At 40.3% G+C, this 22422-nt stretch overlaps 1 protein-coding gene across 1 annotated transcript in view; it reads right to left on the bottom strand.

Moving 5' to 3' along the window:
• LOC124144731 overlaps nucleotides 1–22422 on the bottom strand; it is a 77507-nt gene that overhangs the window by 52278 nt on the left and 2807 nt on the right. The window contains exons 2-9 of the mRNA XM_048390909.1: nucleotides 14577–14875; nucleotides 12745–12972; nucleotides 10160–10351; nucleotides 7267–7491; nucleotides 5868–6086; nucleotides 3588–3890; nucleotides 3032–3087; nucleotides 914–1060 (exon numbers count right to left, since the gene is read on the bottom strand). Coding sequence (XP_048246866.1) covers nucleotides 914–1060; nucleotides 3032–3087; nucleotides 3588–3890; nucleotides 5868–6086; nucleotides 7267–7491; nucleotides 10160–10351; nucleotides 12745–12972; nucleotides 14577–14862 — 1656 coding nt within the window. The 5' untranslated portion in view covers nucleotides 14863–14875. The remainder of the gene's footprint in view (nucleotides 1–913; nucleotides 1061–3031; nucleotides 3088–3587; nucleotides 3891–5867; nucleotides 6087–7266; nucleotides 7492–10159; nucleotides 10352–12744; nucleotides 12973–14576; nucleotides 14876–22422) is intronic.

Raw genomic sequence — 22422 nt, forward strand, 5'->3', positions numbered from 1 at the left:
TATTCATGTTAAACTGCGGCATGGTATCTCAGTGTGGTAGCACTATAAATCGGCATCAGTCCGGACTAGTACAGGCAGCCACACACACGTGCATGCACGTCGCTAAATAAGTGCAATAATCTTAGACGCGACGTTAAACCCCATTTCACCTCACTTAATTATGATGTGACTTGTTTGTCAGCATTAACATCACACCAAGTTCAACAACCAGCTGTGATGAAGATAGAGTTTCAACTTAATTTATCATTGGGATGTTTCAATTCGGTACAGATGCTAGTATCTTTATGAAGGTAGTATTACAACTAGGTTGGATATGATTATGTAGCTAAGAATTACATACACACAAATCCCTTCTGAAAGACTTACGTAGATTAATCTAATCTAATCTATATATATTGTTTGAATTACAGCTAGTGATATAAGGTGTTTTATCATACCCCCATGTCAGAATGATGAGATCTCATTGGCCCACGTGATCTTGATAAAATACTTTATCATTTCTCCATGTCAGAATGATGAGATCTGATTAGTCCACGTGATCTTGATGAAATACTGTGTAACCCGCCTTAGAGGGTAAAATTTCTCAAAGGGGGAATAAAGTTGTTAAACCCCGCCACGAGCAAGTCAGGCTGCACGTGGATTCCTGGGAGGCAGAATAAATCCCCCATACATACCCCGCTTCAAAGCAAAAGCCGCACGCTTTTTCCGAGTCAATGGAATTTCTGTGACAGCGCAAGCTAACCTCAGCTCAATCGAACAGCTGTTTTCTATCAATTTTGAATTTGTTTGAATTATTTTACAATATCATATTAAAACATGTCGGTAAGATAAATTCGTTCTAGAAGGACAACTCGGACCATATGGGGTTTTATGCGTCCCCCGTTAGGTTTGATACCCCGAGTCTGAAGCTCACCTTCCACACCACACGTCCGCACTTCCCAGGAGGGGCGGTCCAGACGTCGTTGTTCCTGCATCTGCTCACGTCGTTACCGTCACAGACGCCGTACTGTTCACTGACACAGGTATACCTTGCTACAGCCTCCTGACCCTCGTACGTCAGCTGGAAGCGAAAGATAAATAAGTTTGTTTGTTTGTTTGTTTGTTGTTTAACGCCGCACTTAGCAATATTCCAGCTACGTGACGGCGGTTTGTAAATAATCGAGTCTGGACCAGACAATCCAGTCATTGACATCAAAAGCATCGATCCACGCAATTGGGATCGATGACATGCATCAACCAAGTCAGCGAGCCTGACCACCCGATCCCCTTAGTCGCCTCTTACGACAAGCATGGCAAAAGGGGCAACTGTGCATATCGAATTGCGGCGACCAACCTCATCACATTAGACATTTACAAATTCATAGGGGTTTTGTCGAGTTTAGTAAAACGAAATACAGTAAACTACGGTTATAACGAACTCAAAGGGACCACTAATTTTAGTTCGTTATAACTTTAATTCGTTTTAAGCATATATACAGCATAGCTACAGCAAATAGTCGGGACCAAAGAGTAAGTTCGTTATATCCGTCAGTTCGTTATAAGCGTGTTCGTTTTAACCGTAGTCTACTGTATAGATAAGTAATGATAAATTATTGACAGAAATAGATGAACAAATACCTCCAATTATAATAAATGAGACATTTGTTTAATTTGAAGAGGTTGGAAAAGTCGGACATCGACGATTTATAAATGCTAGGAAAATGTTGTATTTGAGAACAGAAAGAGAAAATTGTCTGACTGACATCGGCTACGAGTGCAGTGGTGTCGTGAATGAGTGAGTGAGTGAGTGAGTTGGGTTTAACGCAGCTTTTAACATTATTCCAGTTATATCACGGCGTGTGAGCTTAATGTGGGAGGAAAGCCCGAAGTGATGCAGGTCTCTTCGGTGAAACCCACGAGCACGACAGTCCTAGAAATATAATCGGGGCAAACAGGGACTTCTGGCGTGCCTAGGGGACACCACTCTGCACGGCGAATAACGGCGCCTTCGAAAACTGGGCCACAAGTAAAGTGGAATAACGCCGTAATATAATATATTTGTCTTCATGAGACATGCGTCTTCTGTGAAAATTGCAACAAATATATACTGAAGAGCAAAAGAAACTATAACTTAGTTTTTTTCTTATGTTTAATTTTCAATTGAAAATATCTTAAGTTAGCGACATTATATCCAAAAATTAACTGTACTGGTGCTAATATAATTAGTCAGCACTCAAAGAATACTTCTATGTGGTCTTATTCTTTTAAACATAATTTGATTTAAAACTTTCAAATAGTAAAAATAATGTTTTCCCATTTTTGACAGCTGGACCCGTGAAGATCCGGGGTAGGATAGGTCTTCAGCAACCCATGCTTGCCATAGAAGGCGACTATGCTTGTCGTAAAAAGGCGACTAACGGGATCGGGTGGTCAGGCTCGCTGACTTGGTTGATGCATGTCATCGTATTCCAATTGCGTGGATCGATGCTCATGATGTCAATCACTGGATTGTCTGGTCCAGACGCGAATATTGACAGACCGCCGTCATATAGCTGGAATATTGCTGAGTGCGGCGTTAAACCACAAACAAACAAATATTAACAGCTGCTGGGTATCTTAGACATCTTATCTTTGAAAATCAATATATTTGCGTTTTTAGGCACACATTTACATTTAAAACACGGCAGGGTCATGTGGATGCAAATTCATTTCTTACCCCAGTCTTCACTGGACAAATATATATTTACACAAACTTGCAAAGCCACAGATTACGGCTTTACAAACTGTTGAAGGAATGAGTGATGATGGTTAAGTAGACATAATCAAATTTAACATTAGTTCTTTCAATTTGAAATTACATTTAAAATAACTTGGTCTACTCTCTTTTGCCTCTCAATTTTGGAACTGAAATATTTTTCGGTGCACGTGAGAAAAAATATATTCTCTCATCTGAACCCAACTCTCAGACATTAATTGTTTTATAGTGCGTCAGTACTGCTATATCAGCATTTACATCCTTAACAAGCGAGAGACTCAGGTAAGAATACTACACCCGAGTTACTGCTCCGTCAGGGGTGGGAGGGGACACACAGTCAAACGGACTCCTAACTGAAACAGAGAAAAACACAGTCACTCCAAATGGCAGACTATTATTTGAACAACCGAGTTTGCGGTTTACATAAAATATGTTCCACAATGACTGCGCTACAGTGAAACACTGTCAATATCGACGCAGCCGTTGCATGGGTTGCTGAAGACCTATTCTACCCCGGATGTTCACGGGTCAGTGAGTGAGTGAGTTTGGTTTGACGCCGCTTAGGCGTGTCAGCTTGTTGTGGAAGAGACGCTCGACGTGATGCAGGTCTTGGACGTTGACCAGTTTGGATGAAGCCTGCAAGTATGGTGCTCAGAAATCAAGAATCAAAATCAAGATGAACCGGGATTCGGGCCCGCCATCATATGATCCTGGCACGTCTAAGGGACGCAACTCTGTAAAACGAACTGCGCGGCTTTCGAGATTAGACAACCCGTCTCCCATAATATGTTGTAGGGTTAAAATTATATACAAGTCATCAATATATCCGCTGTTTGTAAGTTGAAGCCATTACCGGAGGGCGTCATTTGCTGCATCAAGGCGCGGGTGATGATCGTGAGGTTGTTGAGTCGCTGAAACAATGGCGTCATCTCCTCCCGACACGAGCACACAGGAGGGGGTGTTGGATACAAGGCCGTGGTAGTTGACGTGGACGTTGTTGTAGATGTAGGTGTGGTAGTTGTCGGGGGCTGTGTTGTAGTTGTCGATGTCGTTGTAGTTGTGGTTGTGGTTGTGGTCGTCGTTGATGGTGTTGTTGTCGTTGTTGGCTGCGTAGTCGACTTAGTAGTAGTAGCCTCTGTTGTCGCTATGGCTGTTGCTGTTATGATATTTAAATAAAATATATTTTTGGAAAGAACTTTCCATACATAAATGGTCATATATCTTTAAGAGTCATAAAGATAAAAACAGCTAATTACTATGGAATAGTGTAAGGGACATTCTCGCGGTCTCGCATTCTCGCGATCTCGACCTTTGGAAACGAGCTAAATATGCCCAAAACACGAGAATGCGAGATCTCAAAACTCTTGCGTTCTCGCGATCTCGAGTTCTCGTGCTTTTGGTACGTAGCATATATTGTCAAAAGTTAACAACGCCAGAATGCGACATTTGGACATGATGCAAATCTCGAGTTGTCAAATTAAGCCACAAACACACGAAATCGCGAGAATGCGACATTTCATTTTCTCGCGATCTCGCGTTCTCGCGTTTTAGACGCTGTCCGTGCGCATGCGTAATATCATAAGATCAAGGCGCATGAGCAAGTCCTATGTAGAGTTGAGTCCTCTCTCGTTGTTACAGTTTCCTATGTACTTTATATTAAAACCCTCAATTGCAACCTTCTTCATATAATTTAAGAAAAGAAATTCTGTGCATGAATGCCCAATGATAGTGAAAACATTAAAGTGTCACCGTCAGTGAGTGAGTAAAACTGTTTAAAGACCGCATCAGCTGTATTGCAGCTATTCGCGAGTACACCGTCAGTTATAGAAATAATCACAGACCAGTGGGGGCGGTCGGGTAGCCGAGTGGTTAAAGCGTTCGCTCGTCACGACGAAGACCCGGGTTCGATTCCCGACATGGGTACAATGTATGAAGCCCATTTCTGGTGTCCCCCGCCGTGATATTGCTGGAATATTGCTAAAAGCGGTGCAAAACCATACTCACTCACTCACTCACTCGCAGACCAGTGATTTTCTCACTGAGGCAATATTGCACAGGACTAGCATATTCATGAAAGCAAAATTCTCACTGACCAATTTGCCAAAATTACAAAATTAATTAATAGATTTCCATCCGCTCCCGCCTAGCTACAAAACGTCCCACTTTACATTATTTTATAGCTAAAATGGATAGAATTATCATTAAACCGCCCGCATGTTATCAGAAATGAGCGGGCCACTTGGCTTTGATCCCACTCTCCGTTGATTGGTTACTGACTCTGTGGGCGTGTCAAGTTCTGTCCATAAATTAAACAATCACCTGAATCATGTCACGCCACAGTATGTATTCCTACACCTGGAATGTTTATCGTCATTTTTGTCTGCTTTGATATACTAGTATACAACAGTTTATGGTTAAACTATTGTAGATAACACGGGTTTTCGTTGTCGAATTTAATAAAGGATAAAGGTATGAATCGGATAAACCGACGTGCACACTGTATGAAACCGCGTGCCTCAATAAACCGAAATCAATCCTTAAAATGTTTTGTAAATATGTAAAAACACTTTTACAATTGGTGGAATAAATCAGCAACTGAGATTGTTAGTGACTATATCCTCGAAGGGGGTTAAAGTAGTGTAAAATTATTGCCCCCCTGAGAGGGTATGTAAGACCACGTCTTTCAAAGTATTTTTATTTCTGCCTCGTTTTTAATCGTAGCATATGAGTTGTTTTAATGTTTGGCTATATTTGTCACCCATCGACAAGAACTGAAGGGATGATCTATATTCGGCTGGGGTCCATGCAGGTAGTAAAAGTACTGTAAGTGCCCATGGTCCCTAGGGTGGTGATCTACCTTCAGTTGGTGGCGATCTATAGCCCGTTTTTATATTGTGTTGTTGAATGATAATTTATTTTTACATGCTTTCAAACTATAAAATCTGTGATATTCTAGTTACCATACTGTCCTTCGATGACAAAATTTTATATAGTTTAAATATATATTATTAATGTCAAATTTTGTCTCGTCACGATATGGCTGAAATATTCCCGATGTGACGTTAAACTGTTACTCACTCACTCACTCCTTAAATAAATTACTTTTCAGTTACTATTGTATTCACAAACATACTTTCCTCAATGTCCGGCACACATTCCTTCACTTTTGGGTGGAAGATATATCCCTTGGGACATTCTTGAATCTCCACCGTCCTCTCTCCTCTGCAGAACAGATGGTAGCGCGTGCGAGGGATGCCGGGATACGGGATTTCCCCATCCGGTTGCCCAACACAGGAAGCGGAACACGCCATGCAATACTCTCGACCCAGACACCGTCCTATCCTGTACTCGCCTGAACAAATCATTTTTATATGACAATTGACATTTGAATAACCTATAAGATTAAAATTTGAATACAATTAGATTAAACTTGAAATTAAGATTAGATTAAAATTAGAAAGTTCTTGAGAATGTGCCATGAATAATGTAAATAAAATGTATTTGGTTGCATTATAAAGTGACGCCAGAAAGAAAGTACACCAATCGGTCAGTCAAATACGTAAACATAGAAATGAAATATTTCGTGATCGAATATGGCACACAAACACAACAAAATGTATTCGATAAAATAAAGCGTCTTGAAGTGTAAATTTGAACGAATGACTTTCATTTTGCGAAAACGACGTCGGCACTCCTAGAAAGAAATGCACGTGCAAAAGTGATATAAAAAGCAGCTGACAGCACACGTTCGGAACACAGAAACAAGAGTAGAGAGTTGGTATGTCTGGTATGGCCCAGGATGAGACCACGCATGCCCACATGGCAAGAACATTCGGTTTCACCCGGGTTTGCATAACCAGGTTAATGGCGACGGTTACGGCAGACAGGTCACACAACAGACATGTCTGGGAGTGGGAGACCCGGTGTGACCATGACCATTGAAGACCTTCACATCCGTGGACTTCATCTCCGAAACCGCGCCATCCCCTGTGTTTGATACAGATATCACATTTGTGTTTTGGACTTTTAAGTTTACAGTTTTAAGACGTCTGATTTCAGCCTGTCAACGTTTTGATAACGTTTGTATGTTTTTTGCCAAATCCAGTTTTCAAGTGTATGCTTTCTTTTGCCTTTCATTATACAACGCAACTTCTTCAAGGATATATATATTCCTAAAATACACATAAGCTAATCACTCATTATATGTAGATGTTTATGTTAAACACAATTAAAGACTGGCAAGTCAAATTTGACTTTCGAAAATGTGTCGCGTTGACCGTTTTTCGAGACGGCGCACTGCCAATATCAGACCATAGGACCGGTGTCTTAACGATACATCGTCCTAAATGATATTCCATCAAGTTAATGGAGTTGAATTATGGTTATTAAAAGAAGCAGCCAAATAATGTGTAGTAAGGCGCTCTTCCACTTTCGAGACATAGGTAGGGCTTAAGGTAAAGGAACATCATCAAGTTGCCTCTAAAATACACAATGGATATTTCAGCGACGAGCGGTACGTTTCTTGTACTTACAAGGAGATTTCGGCTCAAACTTGTTGCCACACGGGGTTTTGATCAAGTCAAACAGCTGACACGTGGCGCTGCTCTCGTCATACAGATGCATGTACTGGCACTCCGACTGGTAGGGCTTCAGCCCGAAGTGGTGATACCTCGTACTGCAGTCGTAATAACGAGCGCAGTTCCTTGGGTCCCCGAACTTGGCAGAGGGGTGCATACGGCAGTAGGTGCTGATTGATTCTGGAATTGAAAGTATGATTAAGATTTCAAATTGTTTTTGTTACTTCTATTGAGGTATATAAATTACGTAAAAAAGCAAGTTACACAACGGATTTACGCAAAATGTGCACAGCGTTTTTACCTTCATACTGCCATAATCGAAAGAATAATTTATACTGAAGTCAATTCATATTGATAAATAAATTTGTGACATCGTTCTGCGCAATAATGCAACACAAGGCCCTCCCATTTTATCATCAGCCAATCAGGAAACAGTAGTCTGCAAGAGGGCGTGGCCTAATTTAATTTTCGGTTTACGGAAGCAGAGAGACAAAAAGACTTGCTCGATTAGCCATTCAAACAGCAAATCCTCTTGATTAACGAAATAATGATATGTTTGAAGGGGAAAGACATCAATCGTCCTGATAAACGGATCCAAACTAACGAGAGTCAACGTGAACTTCAATCCTACACTTCTCGGTGTGAACATAACCGTTTAATTCAACTTCGATTTCGTTAAATTCCCTATGTACGAGATAGTAATGTCAACACGTAAATTCGTCCACGCACGATGATATATGATCGCAAATGTCAAATGTTTGTGCATGATCTTGGACTAGAAGCACCAGAACGCGAAGGTCTTCAGCAACCCATGCTTGCCGTAAAAGGCGACTATACTTGTGGTAAGAGGCGACTAACGGGATCGGGTGGTCAGGCTCGCTGACTTGGTTGATGCATGTCATCGTATCCCAATTGCGTGGATCGATGCCCATAATGTCAATTACTGGAGTGTCTGGTCCAGACTTGATAACTTACAGACCGCCGTCATACAGCTGGAATATTGCTGAGTGCTGTGTTTAACAACAAACAAACAAACAAACAAACAAACAAAGTAGGACCATGTGTGTAAGCCCGAAGTACACAGATATAACGATACTCGCAGCGTGATTTCGTGGATGTATACCAGCAGGTCATGACCTTAATATGTTTATAATTATAACGACTGTCCGCTAATTTCCTGACCGACAGTTGAGTACCACCATGCAAATTGCCCACGGCGACGTTCGCCGTCATGTAACAACGACACGGTGGCGACGTAAAGGCGTCAAGTGCCCGTATGTAGATTCCCCTGGATTGACAAGATGGAGTAGACGGCACTGACATCCACACGATATTCACGAAAAATCCTCGTTAGCCGTGTGTCACATCTACAGTTTAAACTGACTTAACTAGAAATAATTTTCAAACTGTATCTGATGATGATTTCACGAACCAGAGGAATAAAGAGTAAGTTTAGCCAAATAGCTATTGTCAAGGAATAGTTTTGAAACATGGAACATTAATTTTTTATTAAAATTGTCTGTCTATCAATGTGAGTATGAATAAACAAAAATAAATTTGTTTTGTCAGGAAAATACAACATATGGTTTATCTATTTTTATTTAAAATAAAATTCTAAATTATATGGGAAAAATGTAGTAAACGCTGTTTCCAAGTGTATTTTACAACTACTACCTCGCCATATCGTTAAAGGCGGTATAAAACAATTGCATGTGATATCGTGGCATTTAATTGGTAAACCAAGCAATTAAATTTGGGTTTATGTCACCATACATCTAAGTATATTAGGCCTCGCCCAATAACGGACTACTTGCGAGACGTGCTTGGCATTCCCTGTGTCTAGCATGTGATACCACAGACTCCAGTTGAAACAAACACAATTAATGATATAATTTACACGCAACAAGCGCAAAATGTATTTTACTTTGCCAGATTTACAGCGCCTGTCGTCTGTACCAGCTTCGTGATGGCCGATAAAAGCAACACCTTCGGCGATTGTCATTTAGGGAATGATCTTGACGAAGATCTGGAGAAATTGGCCGGCGCCAAGAATTGATTGATTGATTGTTGTTTTACACCGCACACAGTAATATTCCAGCTATATGACGGCGGTCTGTAAATAATCGAGTCTGGACTAGACAATCCAGTGATTGACATCATGAGCATCGAGCCACGCAATTGGGATAGATGACATGCATCAACCAAGTCAGCGAGTCTGACCACCCGATCCCGTTAGTCGCCTCTTACGACAAGTATAGTCGCCTTTTACGGCAAGCATGGGTTGCTGAAGACCTATTCTACCCCGGAATCTTCACGGATCCAATCACACGTTTGCCTGGCCCAGACTCGATTATTTACAGGCAGCGGTGATGCGCTAAGATCTTGCTGACTGTAGCCTTATACAGCACTAGCTGACAAGCAGAAGTAGACAAAATAGTATGACATTGTGTATACCATCAGCATGTTGTGTCTTGTAATAACGAAAATGTTCTTTCTTTTGAAATAGCAATCAAGTTCGTGTTTTATGAGTTGTAATGATGTATGACCCAATGACACCCAAACAAGTCACAGTTTGTAGTAACTTCATTTTGAACTAATATATGCGACACAATTCCATAATCTCGAAATCTCTGTTAAAAACAGGGGTCCATTGAATGTATGTATTGAATCATACGCAAGTGTTCACGAATCACTATCAAATTGTTATGACACCCACTGTACGCGAAAAGGAGAAGGGATGAATTTGATATAGATAATCTCACCGAGTGTCTTTTGATATCAAATATATCAACATGAGTTGATGAAAGTCTAAAAGTTTCCGTTCCTTGCCTTCTGTATCAATACTTACTTTGATAGTTCGATGTGCAGTTCTTTTCGATCGGATCGAAAACTTCTTCTGAAAATTTACACATTAAATTTGACAAAATTTTCCCTCCTTTACAGAGGATGTGTTCAGGCGAGTAGATAGTTCCGGGTTTGGGTGCATAGCCATCTTGTACACACTGACTGGACACAGAGACACACTCTGTCTTGTAATCACCTGGAAACAGGACAAAAGCAGGTTACCTGGGCATCAGAAATACAGACCTGGTTTGACAGTGGCATTTAGGCGTGCTGTTCAAAGATAATAAATAAGAAAAGTTGCAATACATTCTTGCTTGTCATGAACATAACACTAAAGGAGTGAGAGATTGAGTGAGTTAGTGAGTGAGTGAGTGAGTGAGCGAGTTGTGTTTAACGCCGCTTTTAACAGTATTCCAGTTATATCACGGCGTGTCAGCTTAATGTGGGAGGAAAGCCCGAAGTGATGCAGGTCTCAGACGGTTTACCACTTCGGTGAAACCCACGAGCATGGGATCCAGACTCGATTATTTACACACCGCCGTCATATAGCTGGAATATTGCTGAGTGCGGCGTTAAACAACAAACAAACAAACAAACAAAGAGAGAACATTTTAAATACGAAACCATGAATTATGTTATGACCAAAACGTTCCACGGTTAACCGAATCAGGTTTCAGGAAAAACTGATCCAGTTTCAGCGAGGATGTGCGAATGCATGTTCCTACTGCCTACGAAAAATGTACTTTGTATTTAAAGGAAAAACAGTAAGCCCGTGAGATATAATATATCTTTCTCTGAAACGCCAAGGTCGTTTCTCACTGACATTTTGTCTGTTCAGGACATGTTCAAAATATTAATGCGTGAACATAGGATGGTCTTTAATCGACGTCTATACGCAGCGCACGTACTCCACAAACAGGCGTTGGCAGTTGAAGTCATCATAATGACGCATGCCTTTGGGTAATACTGATTTATTAACGAAACACAAGTGATAATTAACATAGTGTGTACTGTCACACGATTGAACACTTTTAACACAACGCTACGCTGTTTTCACATTTTTCTTTTGTGAAAAACTCCATAATGTCATTCGTAGATTATTTTCTATTTTATTTTCGAATACCTAAATCCAGTGAAATTGCATATATATAAAACTAATGGAATTGTTTGTGAAAATAAGCATCTAAACATTGATTGATTTTTTTTATCATTTGGTATTCAGTTCCTTATTTCAGAGAAAACAATTGTATGTGTGGAAGCAGTGTCCACAAATAAAAGCTACAAAATGCTTTCCATAATTATGAAGTATCCCTGCTCAAAGCAGAGTTCTTTGCACGAATCAGACTATATCGTAAGCATGTGTCATCGTGCTATCAAATAACGAGGCTACCAGGTGTTCGCCAAAAGCTGAACGTGTCCTGCCTGACCAGTGAAATTACTAGTGAAACACGTCACAAACATATGCAAAGAACAACATAAAAATGGTAGGTCCTTTGCTATCAATGAACTGCCCCCAACAACCATCCCTAGTATCAATGAAGCTAAACTGAAAATCCATACCCCTATAAGTACGTTTATCGTATTTATCGTATCAACTATTCCTTACGACCCGGGAAGTGAGTGAGTGAGTGAGTTGGGTTTAACGCCGCTTTTAACTGTATTCCACTTATATCACGGCGTGTCAGCTTAATGTGGGAGGAAAGCCCGAAGTGATGCAGGTCTCAGACGTTTACCACTTCGGTGAAACCCACGAGCACGGGTATGGGGCTGACAAACCTAGAAACATAATCGGGGCGAACCGGGATTCGAACCCACAATCATAGGTTTCTGGCGTGTCCAAGGGTCGCAACTCTGCACAGCAAATCGCGGCGCCTTAGACGACTGGGCCACCCGTGCCCCCCGACCCGGGAAGACCCGGGTTAGAATTGGTGTCTGACAACCCATGCTTGTCGTAAGATGGGACTCACGGGATCGGGTGGTCAGGCTCGCTGTCTTGTTGATGCATGTATCCCAAATGAGTAGATCGATGCTCATAATGTCTATCACTGGATTGTCTGATCCAGATTCGATTATTTATAGACCGCCGTCATATAGCTGGGATATGTTGATGCATGTCATCGTATACTAATAATATTGCGTAGCTATAGATCAATAGTCATGATGCCAAACACTAGATTGTCTGATCCAGACTCGATTATTTACAGACCGCCGCCATTTAGCTGGGATATGTTGATGCATGTCATCGTATCCTAATAATATTGCGTAGATCGATAGTCATGATGCCAAACACTGGATTGTCTGGTCCAGACTTGACTATTTAGAAACCGGCGTCAAAACGCTGGAATATTGCTAAGTGTGGCTTTGAAAACGAACAAACAAATAAACAAACATGTGAAGGACATTTCCAAGGACAAACATTATGTCCGCTACAATTCTTTATATTGACTTGTACCCACGTTCCGGTGTTTGTTCGGGTGAACGCTTGACTTGTATTTGCATGTGTTTGTGACGGACGCCACCGGTAGGGCAGAATATGCTCACTTTTTGCAAACAACAACCTATGGAAGCCCGTGAGCGTCATATACGTACACTTGTTGGCCGGGGGATTGATACACGCCACCTCGTTACTCCGCTGGTTTTCCCTGCACACCGCCAATTCAGGGTCAAACAGAGTAGGATAAGAACATTCGTTCTCGTAGATCTTCAGTCCATATCTTTTGTCAGGTGTTTTCCGTGAACAGTCGTAAAACATCGCGCAGCTGTCCGGATGCGGGAACCGTAAGTGGCTATAGATGGGGCAGTATTTTTGTGCCACTTCTGAAAGTAACAGAATATGATCACAAACAACAATCATAATAACAAAAACAACACTTTCTAAAGCAATAATATGTAATAGAATGCTTATAGCCTTTCGATTGTAGACAGATTGACAGATTGTTTGGTTTCAGATTGAATGAAACTGAACATGGTGTATTCGACGTGTACTGAATATACTAGTACACGTTTTGACTCTTTTATTACCCGTGATGATGATCTGGGTCAGAGGTGATCTTCACCAACGCATGCTTTCCGTAAAGGCGACTAAGCTTGTCGTAAGAGGCGACTAACGGGATCGGGTAGTCAGGCTCGCTGACTTGGTTGATGCATGTCATCGATCCTAATTGCGTGGGTCAATGCTCATGATATTAATCACTGGATTGTCTGGCCCAGACTCGATTATTAACAGACCACCGTCATACAGCTGGAATATTGCTGAGTGCGGCGTTAAACAAAAAAACAACCAACTAAAGCCCCGCGGTGAATTCCCAAGCAGCGCTATGCTTGTCGGAAGAGGCAACTAAATGGATGGGACTGGTGCCATCGTACCTGATTATTGCATACACTATCAGTGGATGGTTTTCCTGGTGATATCTTGATTACGTACGAGCAGCTGCCATATAAGTGGAATATTGCTTAGTGCGGCGTCAAACAACAAACAAGCTTGAATCTTCGGAGCTCGTTCAGATTTAAGGTGTTAAGACAAAAAGGAAGAATTACAATCTTATCAACAAATGTAAAGACATGTAGTGAGTACACACTAGGTGCCAGATATAACATAGATAGCATTAACCCTTAAATTGTGTGGGAGAAGGATACTAGTGCCCTACACCCATTTAGATAATTTAAACCCACGATACATTAAGTTTTCATTCTGTCAGTATTTAATTCTGATCTTTTTACGACAGCAATTTTTTTTTTCTTTTACAACTTTGAAAATAATTCGTTCGAAGCTTGTATATCTTTGCGTAAATGATTTGTGGTATATGAACCATCATATGGTTGTGAATGTTTATTTAGTAATCCATTTGTCCCACAGCAACCTGTATTTTTCGTTCAGTTAGGCATCCGCCGTGAGACAGTTGCCATTTTCCACTGACATCAATAATTTAACATCACTAATCTCTCGGCCACTTAAACTGGTTAGTTGTACTTCTTACAATCAAGCCAATGGCTACCACTGTTTATGAACTAAAAACTTTAAAAATCGGTAAGATGATTTTGAATGATAAATATCATGTCATGATGACCCATGTGTCTTATGATAAGACATATACCAACACCCGTCGATAAAAGTTTAAAACTCCTCGGTAAAGCCTTTATGGACTTATGGTGATATATTTAAAAGGTTCAAGAGTGAGATCATGTACAAGACAGATACAAGGTATTTGTACAAAATAATACAATGCGAGTACAAGTGAGTGAGTGAGTTGGGTTTAACGCTGCTTTTAACAGTGTTCCTTTTATATTGCGGTGTGTCAGCTTAATGTGGGAGGAAAGTCGTTCAAAAGAGGTGCAAAGTTAGTACAAGGCAAGTTTTAAATGGAAACACAATAAGTGTTTATACCTGTATTTATTTTCTACAAGGAACGGAAATAACTTACTGCCCATGTTTATACATGATGGGGAAACGCGGAGACAGTTCTGGGATGTTGCGTCAAATCTCAGTGATGAGGGACAGTTGAGCCAGACGCCGTAGGTCGTCATGCCCTGGGTGTAGCAGTGGAGGTACCCCGTGCAGTCCCAGGGCACCTGAGTCAGACCTGATGACCTCTTGCAGAACAGGTTGACCAACCAGCGGGGAGCATGGCCATTCCTCAGCGTCTCCCCAACCGCCAGCAACATCAGCATCAGCAGGAACAACAACGACCACCTCGGTGACACCATCATGTCACATTGATTCCTGGATTAGGGAATACAAGACAATGATAAATCATGCATAAGTGAATACGCGACATTCTTGTTAGTGAATGAACGATATGCCACACATTGAATCATACATAATAATTCATACATAAGCGTTTGTTTGTTTGTTTAACATCGCACTCAGCAATATCCCAGCTAAGTGACAGCGGTCTGTTAAAAATCGAATCTGGATCACACAATCCAGTAATTGACATTATGTGCATCGATCTACTCAACTGGGATACATGCATCATCAAAACAGCGAGCTTGACCACCCGACCGCGTTAGGCGCCTCTTACGACGGGCATGGGTTGCTGAAGACCTATTCTAACCCAGCTCTTCACGGGTCTCTGCATAAGTGCATAAGCGATAATTATGTCAGTAAATGAACGACATGGTTTACATCAAATCCCGTCTGAACGACATTTAACGTCATAATTCCTGCATCAGTGAATAACTGGCATGTCGTATAGTCCCTACATTCAGATGAGTGAATTAGACATATATAAGTTGCCGCATCAGTGAGTGAGTGAGTTCGGTTTAACGCCGCTTTAAACATTATTCCAGTTACATCAAGGCGTGTCAGCTTAATGTTGGAGGAAAGCCCGAAGTGATGCAGGTCTCAGACGTTTACCACTTCGGTGAAACCCACGAACACGGGTATGGTGCTGACAAACCTTGAAACAATCGGGGCGAACCGGGATTCGAACCCTCAATCATAGGTTTCTAGCGTGCCCAAGGGACGCAACTCTGCACAGCGAATAGCAGCTCCTTAGACGACTGGGCCACCAGTGCCCTCTGCTTCATCAGTGAATAAACGACATGTCACATATGTATTCGTACATTAATGAATGCACATGTCACAAACTAACTCCATCATTTCCCAAAAAATGTCCCATGTTAATCAAGAGAGTTAACGAACGACATCAGACATAAAACCTACATGCCACATATAAATTCCTACATGAGTCAAAGAACGCCATGAAACATGCAAATGTATGTATTCAGAATGTATCCAATATCTTGCTCTCCATGAAATTTCCAAAAATATAATAGAATACTTAGAATACAGGCTACTGTATGTTGGTTATATCATTGCTGTCCCAACCTCTCTATTATACCCTGCGTTTTTCGAATCCTTTCCTGCCTCGTTGGATGTCAGTAATTGTCAATCTTAATGGTTCACCCGACTTTAACATGCTTGCATGATTGATGGTCCAGGCAGGTCAAACATTCTACATGCTTAACATCAGAATAATTCATTTCATGATACACCCTCAAGGAATTATTTCCAGGCGGAAACATCAACGCGACATATATTTATTGGAGTTGCAGATTGTATATAGAGATTATTATACAAGCATGTGTGTCATACTGATTTTACGAAACGAGTGTCAAAATTTTTGTATTTCCCCGCCCAGAGGTTTCTTAAAATCAATGTAACATACGTGCGAGTATAAAAATTTCTTTATTACCAATTTTTCGTTTTAGCTCCCCTTTAGAAAAATGCACTGGTCAAGACTGCCGTCTTAGAAAACCATTTGTCGAAAGACGTCTACAATCTTCAGTTATGACGTCGTTTCTTGTGTGACATCATTCCGACCTTACGTCTGAAAGGATTCGAATGACGTCAACAATGCTACCCACATGACGTAAGCAATACAATGATGCGCGAGCAGTGATATTTGAACTAATGCCAAACGAATTTTATTAACTCGGTTATTTCTAACCTTATGGGTATATTAATAATGTCAGTAACTAGTTCCTTTAAAGTTATATATTGCCCTTGGGATAAGAGCAACAAACGCAGTCCCTAGAACTACAGGTGTCGGATCTGGTTCAACAGAATCTACCGTTTATAAAGATGGTTGAGTTGGTTTTAACTTCGCTTCGAACAGTATGTCTTGAATACTTACCTCTGTACTGGAACTCACGATCAAATGCATGGTGAGTGAGTGAGTATGGTTTTACGCCGCTTTTAGCAATTTTTCAACATTGTACCCATTTCGTGAATCGGACCCGGGCCTTCGGCGTGACGAGCGAATGCTTTAACCAGTAGGCTACCCTCCCCCCCCCCCCCCCCAGCCGCGACTAACGGGATCGGGTGGTTCGCCTCGCTGAATTGGTTGATGCATGTCATGGTACCTAAATTGCGTGGATAGATACGTAGATGGATTGTCTGATCCATTATTTACATACCACCGTCATACAGCTGTAATATTTCTGAGGGCGGCGTTATACAACAAACAATAATTCATTTCATTAAAATGTCGTGCTGTTCTTCATAAAGCACAAACAGGAAGCAAGCACCGATTGATGTGTCATGATGACGCAGTGGTTCTCTGTCGGTTCTCTGTCCCAAGTGTTGAATATTGAAGCATCACGGATGAATAATGAAAATGTACTAAGCACGCCAGGTAAACGTTGAAAATGGCAATATGTAAATTAGAAGCAAATCCTGTGGAAATTTATGGGAAGGCCCTGACTGTACACCGCTTGTCGGGAGGGCGGCGACAGATAGCATTTGAAAAGGGGCGTACGTGTAAATGCGGATGTAACATTCAGTTATATATAGGGTCGGTATTCATCTGTCAGGACAGTCAAAAAAATGTCAGCGAGTAACTGGAAATACCTAAATATATTACACATTAATGTACATATCTTACCCTATATACAAATTCTGTAACATGTGCAAACGAAATGAGTTTTTCCCTGGTAAACGAAATGTATTTGTTTTTTCTGCCAGGATATATATCTGTACATGCAAGGTAAGTGTTTTATATCTGCTAGGGTACATGTAAGGTACGTGTTATAAACGATAATAGCCAGGTTTGACATGAACCGATTATATACAAACACTATGTAAACGCAAATATAAAATTCTTCAATGATCTCATAAAAGTAGACGTCACATTATTTGCTTTTAAATAAATTACAGAGGAATATATATATATATATATATATATATATATATATATATATATATATATATATATATATATATATATATATATACAATAAAATCAAATTTCTTAGAATACGCAGGTCTTATTAATTCCATAAAAACATATATGGATTCCAAATCTGTATCATTAGACAGACCAATTAAACAGCCATTCATTCCAAGTAATTTTAAAATTCTATATAAAGAAGAAAAGGGATGCAGACTAGTCTATGCCACATTATTTAACGAATATGCATTAAAAGAAAAAATACGGAGTCAATTAAAATCGGAAAATGATATTAACACAGAAATACCGGAAGACATTTGGAGGACTTACAACTATGTACAGCCATTTAGAACAACAAACAACACGAAGCGAAGATGCTTCCAATACCGTATTATTCACAGCATTCTTACAACAAATAAGACTTTTACAAATATAAATTCATAACTTTCTCACTTTTTTTCACGACAGAAAATGAAAGTCTCCCCCATTTACTATTTGAATGTACAGATGTAAAAATGTTTTGGCAGCACCTGGTTCAATTGATAGAGAATAGAACTGGTACTATACTGAATATAGATAAAAATCACATTATTTTTGGATTTTAAAGAGAAACAATTATGACGCCTTGAATTTAATTTATATTGCAACAAAGCCATATATCTACTTTAAAAAATGTTCACATTCTCTCCAAAATATTACCGAACTGAAAACATATGTCTTAAGCTTACATCATACGCGAATATATGTCTCATACACAAAATGTGAATACGAGAAATTTATGCCAGGGTCGTTATGCCACAACCTTTTTGCATAACCATACCGTATTTACACATTTGCCTATCCTACATGTATTTGGTCACAATAAATTAACTTCATATACTCATATTGACCAACATAATGTCCTACCTGTATCAAAGAAAAAAGAAATGAAGTGATTAAAAAAGTGCTATAAATCTGCCAGAGCACATGTAAGGTAAGTGTTATACATCCGCAAAGGTACATTTCTTTTTCTGACAGGGCACTTGAAAGGTAAGATCTGCCAGGGTACATGTAAGGTAAGATGTGCAGGGTACATGTAAGGTAAGATCTGCAGGGTACATGCAAGGTAAGATCTGCCAGGGTACATGTAAGGTAAGATCTGCCAGGGTACATGTAAGGTAAGATCTGCCAGGGTACATGTAAGGTTAGATCTGCCAGGGCACTTGAAAGGTAAGATCTGCAGGGTACATGTAAGGTAAGATCTGCCAGGGTACATGTAAGGTAAGATCTGCCAGGGTACATGTAAGGTAAGATCTGCCAGGGCACATGTAAGGTAAGATCTACCAGGGTACATGTAAGGTAAGATCTGCCAGGGTACATGTAAGGTAAGATCTGCAGGGTACATGTAAGGTAAGATCTACCAGGGTACATGTAAGGTAAGATCTGCCAGGGTGCATGTAAGGTAAGATCTGCCAGGGTACATGTAAGGTAAGATCTGCCAGAATACATGTAAGGTAAGATCTGCCAGGGCACATGTAAGGTAAGATCTACCAGGGTACATGTAAGGTAAGATCTGCAGGGTACATGTAAGGTAAGATCTGCCAGGGTACATGTAAGGTAAGATCTGCCAGGGTGCATGTAAGGTAAGATCTGCAAGGGTACATGTAAGGTAAGATCTACCAGGGTACATGTAAGGTAAGATCTGCCAGAATACATGTAAGGTAAGATCTGCCAGGGCACATGTAAGGTAAGATCTACCAGGGTACATGTAAGGTAAGATCTGCCAGGGTACATGTAAGGTAAGATCTACCAGGGTACATGTAAGGTAAGATCTGCAAGGGTACATGTAAGGTAAGATCTACCAGGGTACATGTAAGGTAAGATCTGCCAGAATACATGTAAGGTAAGATCTGCCAGGGCACATGTAAGGTAAGATCTACCAGGGTACATGTAAGGTAAGATCTGCAGGGTACATGTAAGGTAAGATCTACCAGGGTACATGTAAGGTAAGATCTGCCAGGGTACATGTAAGGTAGGATCTACCAGGGTACATGTAAGGTAGGATCTACCAGGGTACATGTAAGGTAAGATCTGCAGGGTACATGTAAGGTAAGATCTACCAGGGTACATGTAAGGTAAGATCTGCAGGGTACATGTAAGGTAAGATCTACCAGGGTACATGTAAGGTAGGATCTACCAGGGTACATGTAAGGTAAGATCTGCCAGGGTACATGTAAGGTAAGATCTGCAGGGCACATGTAAGGTAAGATCTGCAGGGTACATGTAAGGTAAGATCTGCCAGGGTACATGTAAGGTAAGATCTGCCAGGGTACATGTAAGGTAAGATCTGCCAGGGTACATGTAAGGTAAGATCTGCAGGGTACATGTAAGGTAAGGTCAGCCAGGGTACATGTAAGGTAAGATCTGCCAGGGTACATGTAAGGTAAGATCTGCAGGGTACATGTAAGGTGAAGATTTGTCTGCCAGGGTACATACTTATAAGATAAGGGTTATACACCTGCCAGCTAGGTTCATGCAAGGTAAGGATATGTCAGTCATCTCACAACACAGACAGTTTTCGGTGGGAGTAAGCACGATGGGATGAGTTTGTAAACTTTGTCGATAGTTGCAGTGACCATTTTGCAACATTATGTGATAATAAATTACACACAAATTTAGACTCTGCTGTAGAAGTTTTACAAGACCTATTTAAAAATAGTTTTATATAAATTATGGGGCATCATGAAGCACGATGACGGAACAAACTACACCAACATCAGCCACACTGGTTTGATAGGGAATGCGAGACACTGAAACGTACAAAATATGTCCTTCTTGACAGGGTTAAGTTTACGAATGATAGTGAACATTGTATTGAGTATTTAAACGCCAAAAACTTGTAAAAGAAGAAAGATTTATTATGAAAAGTCTGTCTCTGAAGAAAAGTAAAGTTTATAAATTATTTTTGGAAAACAATCAAGAAATATTGCTATAGACGGTAGCTGGGATCCACATCCATCACTGCTGATGATTGACTTGCCTACTTCAGAGAACTTTTAAATCCGCAAGTAAATTCAAATCACTCATTTTATAAAGATGTTGCATATGTTCTAGAAGACCATTCTACAATAGACTGTGATGACTGTAGAAAATGGGATAAACTTGTCAATATCAGAACGTTTAATAATTAATGCTCTACAACATTTGAAAACTGGCAAATCACCGGGATCCCGCAGCTGTGAAGAAAACCTGTTCTCTGTTTCCCTTTAATAAGCGTCTTTATAACCCTATTCTTCAGAAGATTAATTCCCGGACTCATGGAATCTTGGACTTATTGTCCCATTACATAAATCCGGCTCGTAGGATGACGCAAATAACTGCAGAGGCATTGCCATTTTAGATATAATTTTAAGTAAAATATTCATATCAATTATTGAATCTCGCATAAACAGACACTGTCAGAATGCCAAGCAGCTTTTAGAGAAGATTAATCGCATATTTATTTATGTTCACTGACACATAAATATATCAGAAAGAAGCGTGGGCATTTTTACTGTATTTGTGTTGACTTCAAGAAAGCATATTGTCTTTCTGTCTGATTATTAGTCAGGCAGGGTACGTGGAAGTGTTGTTAGGTTCGCAGGTCATCACAGTGCTAACACGGTATTTCGAGCACATTTGCTTTCCGGTGTCTTCACTTCACTTCACTTCACTTCACTTCACTACCTATTACATTTCGCCAAGGTGGAGCATATATAAAGAAACGGGTATCAAAACATACAGTAAAGTACGGTTAAAACGAACTCAAAGGGACTACTAATTTTAGTTCGTTATAACCGTAGTTCGTTATAAGCATATATACAGTATAACAACAGCAAATAGTCGGGACCAAAAAAGTGAGTTCGTTATATCCGTCAGTTCGTTATAAGCGTGTTCGTTATAACCGTAGTTTACTGTACATTGTTATCATCTCCTGCTACTTGCATTGTGTTGTAAAACTTATATTATGTTATAACATTTAGACTAAAAATACTTGCATGTGATATGTGTAAGGTTTTATCCATACAGTCTGACTATAAGCAACAGTGTACGTTTATGAATTGAACTGACAATGATGCCTTTCGCTTCAATAATAGTTGTGTGTTTGGGAAGATGTTGAGCTTTTCTTGAAAAATATCTTCAGGAATTATCAATGATGCAATCTTTTGATGAAACTTTCCCCCAGAAATCGCTGCCATACACTCCATATGTTAATGTCGCAAATACAAGCTCCAGGGATATGTTGACAGCTCGTTGTTAATGTGTATCAACTGTCTAAGGCTTTCATATGTTAATTGTGTCCTCGCAGCGATCATGGTTTTTTTGGAGGTGTAGCCCGTACACGAGCGTCAACAATGGACAGTGGTAGGTGGAACAATACATACATTGTCAGGACGACACCATGTGTGGGTGTGTCACATCATATTGGATCTTCCATTGGTTGTGATAATTTTATATTAAGGGCCGTACATTTAACATTCTGGGAGCCTGGATTTTGTCACAGACGGCATATTTTACAGGAACTTTTTTCCAAACACAAGTTGTTTTTTCTCTGTAAGGTGGACCCCAACATTTG

Source organism: Haliotis rufescens, unplaced genomic scaffold (genome assembly GCF_023055435.1).
Source record: "Haliotis rufescens isolate VD_foot unplaced genomic scaffold, xgHalRufe1.0.p SCAF_9, whole genome shotgun sequence".
Lineage (NCBI taxonomy): Eukaryota > Metazoa > Mollusca > Gastropoda > Lepetellida > Haliotidae > Haliotis > Haliotis rufescens.